General features: G+C 39.5%; 1 protein-coding gene across 1 annotated transcript in view; it reads right to left on the bottom strand.

The window, feature by feature from the left end:
* Positions 1-7,559: 7,559 nt before the first annotated feature.
* The window catches only part of LOC310930116 (metabotropic glutamate receptor 4-like), a 185,300-nt gene continuing 183,567 nt past the window's right edge, over positions 7,560-9,292 (bottom strand). Inside the window, exon 11 of the mRNA XM_083893038.1 lies at positions 7,560-7,656. Within this exon, the coding sequence (XP_083749164.1) occupies positions 7,607-7,656 (50 nt within the window). The 3' untranslated portion in view covers positions 7,560-7,606. The remainder of the gene's footprint in view (positions 7,657-9,292) is intronic.

The following is a 9,292-nucleotide window of genomic DNA, read 5'->3' as shown; positions in this document are numbered from 1 at the left end:
AATGCTGAATTGTTGTGTCGCAGAGCTTTCGCCGTTGTCCAAACCTGTTAAAACCACATCAAGCAGCCCCCACTTTTGCCTTTGGTGACATGTAGCCTTATCATTGTGAATATGTGTTTCACTTTGAATCTTGTCCTGCTGCGGCTTTAAAATACTAACTCATGAAATGTTAACTCGTCCGCAGCCAAAAAATAATGCTCCTTTGAAAAGACATCTATAATTCATTGTTTTATGTTTATGTTGTCAGGAAACTTAACTGACAAGTTGGACAAGTTGTCGAGTCTGGTCTTTTCACTGAAAGTTTAGACAACGACATCTCTGTGAAAGAAAAATAGATAAATACCTAATGTTTCTTCTTTGGTTGTTGAATTACAGATTATTTACAGAAACATATTGACCATAAGAAAGTTTAAAGAGCCATTTATTGTCCTCACAGCATTTTCGCAATTGGGTTGTTTGCTCATGTGGATGTAAATGATGTGGTATTATCGACCTCCTGGAATTTCACGATTCTGCAAAAATGTAACCATAAATAATCGGGCGCAATGACATGCGTGCATTAATTATGTGGTCTGGTCTGGACTGGACTATCTAAACATTATTCCATTTGATTGTTTGATTTTGCATTAACTGTGAGGTATTCATGAGGCACTGTCTCCTAGCAACATAGCATTTGCACTGTGTACTGTATAAGCTGCAGCACCATGTCACTGATCATTTGTCACTATCAGAAACAAAGGGTGAATGAAAATGTAATTGAATATCTGTGGGGGAAGAAACAATATGGGGGCTATGATTCTTTTAAACACGCTGGCATCATGAGAGTTGTCGTGGTTTATAGTGAACTGTTTTCATATTCGCTCTGTATTTCTCCTTTCTATACATTTTGCTTGATATGCATAGTCTCCTCTCGCTCGTCTCTCTCTCTGTCCACAGTGAATTGTTGATGCGTCAGAGTCTCTTCTTGTGTAAAATCTTGCCTATAGATTGGGTTCAACCCCCCCCCCCCACTTTCTGTGTGGAGCCTTTTTATGATTGTATACCATTTCTGCACAGCTGAGAGAGCTCAGTCAAAGACCTCTGAAGAAACATCCCTGTGCTGCGTCTCTCAAACCTGCTGTGTGTAGGTGCATGCTTGTGCTCATTCTGTCACCTGAGGGCAGTTTTATTGTATTGTATTATCATCAGCTCCATGGGGGGAAAGGACTGTGAATTTTATTTGCTCATCTGTTTAGACTTGAAGAAGGATTTGTCTTGGCTTTTCTGCTGAGGAGAGAAAATCCCCCTTCGAATGGGGGTAATGCAATGAAATTGAGTTTTAATTACAAAAACCAAATGAAATTAACTGTTCCAGCGCTTCCACAGTTCAACATTTACACTTCATAGACTTCAGTTGTCTTCGAAAAGTGCACCGAGATCATTTCAAGAACATGTGGAAGGATTAATAATTGCTCTGTGATCCAGCGCTGTCACAGGCTTTGTGTTTGATATTTCCAACAGCCATGTGAGCAGTGTTTAATTTAATTTACTCCACTAATCTCAAGCTGCTGTCATTGTCACCGTGATCTCATTGTAATGAGCTGAAGTCACGTATTTTTTTTTTTTTTTTTTTTTTTGTTACGAGCTATTGTTGTTCACTTCATCAATAACATGGAGCATTTGAAGGCCTATGTTACTGTGTCATTAGTTCTTAAAAGTCACTAGCCTGTGCCGCTAAATCCTCTTAACCGCTATCTTTGTTTCTCTCTGTTTGCAATTACACAGTTGAGTAGATTACACTCGGCCTCTCAATAGACATAATATTCTGAATGCTCACACAGAAAAGTTGTTGATGAATGTGTTTTTGACATCAGGCTCCGGGACAATATCTCAAGTTGTCCTAAATACTCTATTGAAAAGTGCTGCTTTTATACATTCCGATGCACTGAAGCAGAGAGAGGCCAGCTGTTCACAAACAACGTCTTCTCCACAGCTGGGAGGATCTTTAGTTATAGAGGCTCAAGTCTATAAGCTCAGCTCATTTTTGTCTTCTAAAAAAAATTGTTTTAGAAGAACTCTTAGGTGCTGCTCAGATGAAGTGTAAAAACCCTGTGAGAAATGCATGAACTGCGTTAACCTACACCAAGTGTCCTCATGTCCTCCTTCACAACATCCCCAAACCTTCTCTGTGGTCTTCTTCTTTTCCTCCTGCATGGCAGCTCCATCTTCAACATCCTTTGTCCAACATAAATACAATCATAAAAAGGCTCTGCTTGGCTTGTGTTGCCAAGCAGACACCTACAGACGTGCATACCACTGTGGTGCTGGATATGAGTGATGCAAATCTCGGTTTACTTCAAGACAATAACATCCCCTCCATTTAAAAAAAAAAAAAAAAAGAAACAAAAAAACTCTTGTGAACCAAGTCACCAGTAGTAGTATAGCAAACATGATCTGGAAAAATGAACACTCAAAAACAGAAAATAAAGTAACATATTGTGGATAATGCATCTCGTCGTCAAAAGCCTGGGTTCAATGAGTTTGTTTTGTTTCAAGTGACCAGGAACGAAGCATTGTGGATTTTTTTTTTTTTGCTAAGAAGAGTTCCAGTGGGTGGAAGCTGTCACACTGTTGTCATAGTAACTCAGGCGGGTATGTGGGACACCTGTGCTTGTGGACTGTTCTAACAGAAACTATGTTCAGAGTAAAAAATATTAACCTTATATGAAACAAGGATAGACACACACACACACACACACCCACACACACATGCCAATAGAGCACACCAACGCACAGACAGACAAGTGACAACCTCCTGTATGACTGTGTGAGGAGCTTCAGCTCACTCTAACTGTGTCTGGCTCCACAAATGACATCAGCCACAGAGGCTACTGGGAACAGAAGTTAGCATTTGGAAAAGTGGTCATTTGCAGGCTCTAGCAGGCACATTGCCGTTATATATAACATGACAGATAAATCCTCTGAGGCTGGAAGTTCGTGTAGAACTCTGTGCTGCACTGTGGAGCCAAGAATATAACTTTTTTCGCTGACTTCCGGTTTTTCGGATAATGTTGCCCTCCCCAGCACTTTCGCGTGTTTTACGGAGAAAGCGGGAATCACATTGTGAAGTCCCAGTTAGCTCGGAAGTTTTATCACCTGTACTCAGACTGAGGAGGACCACAAAAACATGAGTGTGTCATCTTTTTTCACACACACTAGTTTAGTTTATTAGTTTAGTTGACAGAGACCATGCACAGAACCAGGCCTATACCAGAGTTAGCTAAATTGCTCATTTCCATCTGTGGTCGACTACGGTTGGCATCAAATAGCTTTTTTTTTTGTATATCTTGAGTTTCAGATATCCCGCATCAAACTTAGGAGCAGGAGCTGTCCTTTGAAATTTACTGTATGCTATTGAGCTATTAAGCTACATCCATCTCATATTATACAGAGACTCAAATAAAAACATATCAAGTTTGTTCGGACAAAGTTGAGTCAAATTACAGCTTCCAAGTGTCATCAAGGTTTTTGAGCATTTCTGACCAAATTCAAAGTTTATTATGTCAGCCTACGAGGAGAAGTGCATCAAAGAACATGTTATTTTTCGTCTTAAGGACAGGGTTTTCATCAAACGTGTACATGGCTGAATCAAACGATATAGTCATGTACAACCAAATCACAGCAATTTTAGTTTTTCATGACAAAACTCAACAATTTTTCAGTCAATCCTATCAAATCTCTGGGAGGAGGTTGTTAAAGTGCACTCTCTTCTACAGTATTTGGTGGTGAATACAATAATAATATTATGTTGTAGCTGTTCCATTTGCATTGCCATAATTTATATTTTTAATTGAATCTTAAATGGCTGAGAGAAACTGTCTCCACCCTGCTGGAGCAGCTGATTGTCTGTCTTAGCCAAGTCTTATTTATTAAAAACAGATTGACGGACTGATTTGTTTAGTCAGCACCTCACGTCACAGTTTTGTCCTGCAGTGTCGCACACATTGATTTTATATTTTTATGTCTAATCAATCCACATAGGTTAGTTTTGTGACTTTATATTTTCCCAAATATTTAGTTTAGTAGTGTCAATTTAATTCGATCAGACTATCATTTTCTAATCCTATCTCTTTGATATCGTGATCACATTTGTTGAAACAAAAAGGGACTCAAAGAGACTGTGCCGTGAAAACCCTTGTCGTCTCATGAGGCTAAACATTGGAGACACCTCATTCTGTCTGTTGCCGTGTGAAGATGATGTATACTCTGCTCTGCAAATTGCAATCATCTAGTGCTTGTGCATGCATTTAGCAACCTTTGCAGTGCAATGACTGTTATTTCTGAGCCTTTTGTGTAGCAGGCACACTGTATCAGGGAGGCGTAGAGAAGATGAAAGATGCTTAGAGCGCGCTGCATGCGGAGGCTGCAGATTCAAGTCGTGGCTAACCATTAATTTAAAATAATTTCATGTTTCTCTCCACCAATTTTCTGTCCTTCCAGTGCTATTATCAGAGCAGTTAAAGCAGCGTGTTATTCAGTGGATGACAGCTATTGTCTTTCCTGTCTTTCATCTGGACTCGCAAACATTATTTTAAAGTGAAGAATATATTCTTATATCAGGAGTGAAAAAAAGAAATCAGATACGTTCTCTCGGAAATGCTGCCAATCATTTATCTGAGGATAATGTGCATTTGTTAAAGCATCCGTCTGTGTTTCTTAATACTTTTTGAATAAACTGCAGGCCTTTGCACAACAATGGCACAAATAAACGCCATGAAACTGTGAATAGCATTGAGGTGGATTTCATCAAACCCCCCACAATTCACATTAAGCAAAATATGATTAAGCCAATAATAATAAAAAAAAAGTACAACAAAAAAAACATATACTGTAGCTGTACAACAATACACATGCTCTGCTCAAGCATCCAGTGTGGCCCCAATTCACTGATATGACTGGCTGAGTATCATGGTTATTTACAGTGCCTGTAATTGGTGTAATTTCCTGGACCTCTTGCGCCATTTGAAATACAAATGCGCCATGAAATTTGGCACTTATACTGTAAGTCTCTGTGTTTACGTGCATGTTAAAAATCAGATTTTTGTCGTACTAAGACAATAATTTGGTTTTCTAAATGTAATTTAAGCACGTTAGTCCGACTGAAGTCGAGCTAGTCTTAGTCGGACTAACATACCTGGACAATGCAAGTGATAGTACGATTACTCTTGCATGTATACGCTTAGTCGGACTGGAGTCTGACTTGACGGCAGTAGGAGATGACGTATAAACTGCAGTAGTGTTATCGGAAATCCTACTGCAACGGCTTCAACCACATGCACTTGTTTTACATACTATGCTTGCATTTTTATCTGTTTTCTTTTTTTGTCTGTTAGATTTCACCGCTGTTTGTTTTTCAGTGACGTAAAGGTCAACAGGAAACTGGTGCAGTACACACTAGCTTATAGAGCGATATAGCTCCACCTACGGAGGCGGAATCAGATGTACGCAGCCAATAAATCGATTTTCTCCTCCGGCTTTATACTCAGACTTTGCAAGTTTGCCTGATTGCTGCTGAGTGATTCCGGTTCTGGTTCATATTGGATGGCATCTGCATGGGTCCAGATCTGGACTTCTGTCTGCCTTTACTGACAATAACATGCTTTCTGATTGGTTATATGTGTGCCAGAGGTGGAAGTGAAGAAACTAAGAAAAAAAACAGAAAAAAAACAAACAAACAGTGTAAAGGCCTTAACATCGCCAAAAGTTCACAAACCCGAGATCAGATGCTGAAATTTTAAAACATTTTTAATAGAAATAAAATTTTTGTATAAAATAAAACCAAATGAAAGTAAAATAAACATGCTTCAGACACTTCATTAATTTTCATGACGTTTTACAAGTACATAGTGAGATAGCCAGGCACTGTATCTTTTTGTACATTTTCCCCATAGGATATGTCAGGACATAAAGCAGACATCATCAATCTATTTAATAACATACATTAACTTGCCATTTAATTTGGTCAGCACTCACATTTTTTATTCAGCAACACAAATGGTGTTGAAAGTAATACAGAGGGAGGCATGAGGAGCGGCAGCATTGAATTCACAACACAAATGACCCCACAGTATTTTCCCCAAGACATTAGAAGGCTTTTATACTGCACAAAGCCGGCTATTAATCTGTTCCGTGAGCGGGGGGGTGATGGATTGGGATATTGTATACTTTTGCAATTAGATTTTCATTTGTTGGAAAAACCTTACAACTTCCTGACACCTTCCTCATATCTGAGAGTGCCTGAGGAGGACATGTACCATAATGAATTTTCTCAGTGGCTGGTCCATTATGGATATCACCTCCAGGGGCATATTGCGAGATCCTCTCAAGGGCATGCTTCATCTTAATTCCTTTCCTAATATCCTTTTACGCTACATGTGACCGAGAGAGGAGCTGGTGGCAGTGATGGGAGGGTCATCCTGAATGACTGCTCAGAGGAAGCTCTCCTGGCTTTCAATGCCAGGAGCTTCTGCTTTAATACACACACACACGGGTATGTTGAGGGCAGTGGCAGTCTTGGGTTAGCTGGTAATACAGATCATGGCCTCACTTAAGCACAGATAAACAATCACTCACTAGACCTTCACCATTTTTGAGAACAGTTTTTTTTTCTTCTTTTTTTTAACGCACAGAATAGGCTCAAGCCCAAACAATTGCTAACAACGCTGCAACTGAGTTTTAACGCATTCCAAATATTTTTTTATTTAATTTTTTATGCTCTTCATTTTCACTTTTTTTTTATTATTATTATTTTCTTGTATTTCTTTTTTTTAACAACACAACACAGGATGTTGAACTGGCATGCTCAAAATCAGCAAAAATTGTCTTACACGCGCATCGTCCATTCTTGTTGAGTGAATGGAAACTCGGAACAAGAAATAAAAATCCACGGTTCGGGTACAGATTTGTTGAGATGATCAAACCCCTTTGCACTCTTGAGAAGTCAGAGACAAAAAAGAATAAAAGACATAATAATAAAAAAAAATCCTTCTTGGAAATCCATGGAGCACATCTTCATATACCTTTTTGATGATGATCACTCCATTTGTGATGGCTTGTGGATTTTTAGATTAATAGACAACATTGAGAGCACCTGAACACATCATTGATTACTGTTGAGTTGAAGTCAGTGCTGCTCAGGGAAACGGAGGCGTCTTTGAAAGTGGGCATAGCTCAAATGTAAACACTCAAAAGGAAAATCTCCATCCGTTCATCTCCAGGTCTCTGCCATGCAAGTATTTTTCTTTGTGTGTGTCTGTGTGTGTGAGTGTATATCCATCTTGTGAGGCAGTCAGAAGATGGAACCTTTATTAATGTACTGTTTATCTGTTCTGGTCGTGTGGTTTTTTTTTTGTCCATCCGTGCACCTCTTTGCAGTTTCTCCTCACCTTGTCATGTCTTCGGGCAACATCTCCACCCATACGATGACACATCCATTCATCTTTTTTTTTTCTTTTTTAAATCATTCTCAGCCGTGTGAAGTTCCACTGCATGTTTTTTTTTCTCACTCTCTCTCCATCCGTCAGGGTGGAAATCCTGAATTATGATAAGAGCCTCTCAGTCTCTCAGATTAGATTCCATGGTTGCTGTAGCTGATGTAGGTTTGCTTTGTTGGGAATGCTGAAAGAGAACAAACGAGAGTGGAGATTGAGCCGAGGTGAACTTAGGTGACCTTTCAGATGGAGATTAGGATATGTGTTAGTTTGTGTGTGGCTCTGAGTAAGATGAATAACTCGTGTGGGTTCAGTTGCTCTCTGGCCATATTGCAATCTGTACACATCCTGTTTTACTCGCAGCAAATTGGGGGGGGTGGGGCAAAGCACGCTCCCCTCCCCCACCCTCTTTTCATTTTAGTATCCGACCTCCACTTGCCAGTTTGTCTCCGCAGACCGTGTTAGCTGGTCCGCTGAGGTGGAGCAGATAAATCCTGACATATTGCCACCAGATCTCAGCAGTCGTGGGTGGTGGCCCAGACAGGAATTTTTCAATTTCATCAAGCCATATATCCACACCAGCTATGACAATGACAAATGGTGCTTATTCAAATAGCCACGGCACTGTATGGCCCCTGCAAATGGTAACCCCATCAGAATAAATTGCTGCTCGCTATCAATTCTGTGTCTTTGCCTTCTTGCCACTTAAAGTAACAAAAGGCTCCATCAACCCTCGACGAAAAAAAAGCTTAAAGCCACATCGGCATTAATGCTGCACTGTTTAACCATTGTGATGGTGCCTCTCAACAGCGTGCCATTGTTACTGCGGTGCATTGTCGCACAGTTTATATTGATTTGTGCTTTTGTGTTAACAGTAAATATGGTCAGGTCTTTTTTTTTTTTCTTTTTTCAGTGAAAGTAAACAATTCTGTCTGCTGCTGATTTTTGAAGTGTGAGGAGAAAACAATTCTTCAAAATGTGCAAGAACACGCTCAAGTCCTCATTAGTGTATACCAGACAGAGGGGTCGGTATCTCTGATGACAGACGTGACCGATATCAGCTCCGTTACACATTACACGCGCAATATTCTGCTGACTCGCATGCTGAACTCATCATTTGCTTCACGATAAATTCAGAGTCGTGGTTTCAGGTTTAACAGGTTGTCATACAGTACTGATTTACGGTGATAAACAGTAGCCCAATGTCCACATTTAAAAGCGGCAGCCAGCGAATATCCATCTTCAAATGATTAGGAGATGAAGACGTTGAATGACTTATGGTTTTACTCATTGATGTTGAAATTGAAAATGTATCAGTGACCTAAACCACATTAAAATGTAAATGCTTAACTATATTTTTATTCGTTGGACACAAAATGAAAACAGAGGTGTGTTGTAATTTGCACCACAAAAATGCCAAAAACTTGTTTGGCATCTAAAGCTATATAAAATTACTATTGTGTGTAATTAAACACAATCATTTTTCAATAATTCCCAGTAATATGACCAATTAAGTTTTAAACTCTGAGTTGTAGGTCTGCATACACATTTTAAATGAGGTCACTTCATGCTCACAGATGCTTTTTGTGAAGCCTCTTAAAAACTGAAATTAGCGGCTACGCAAAATAAAGTCATAATAAATAAATAACACCATTCCGATGAAGAGCAATTAACACTGTTCCCATTGCCAGTAGATTGTCTGCCCAGTGTTTTTTGTGTGTGTTCCTTTTAACCCCCCCTGTGTCACCCATGTGTGAGTTGTGATGTCACGGACGTGCTGGAATCAAAGTTAGTGGGGAAGAAAACAATGAGCAACATAACAC

The sequence above is a fragment of the Microchirus variegatus genome (genome assembly GCF_963457635.1).
Source record: "Microchirus variegatus genome assembly, chromosome: 7".
Taxonomy (NCBI): domain Eukaryota; kingdom Metazoa; phylum Chordata; class Actinopteri; order Pleuronectiformes; family Soleidae; genus Microchirus; species Microchirus variegatus.
Note: the sequence above shows the minus strand (reverse complement) of the source record. Positions and strands in the feature narration are given on the sequence as shown.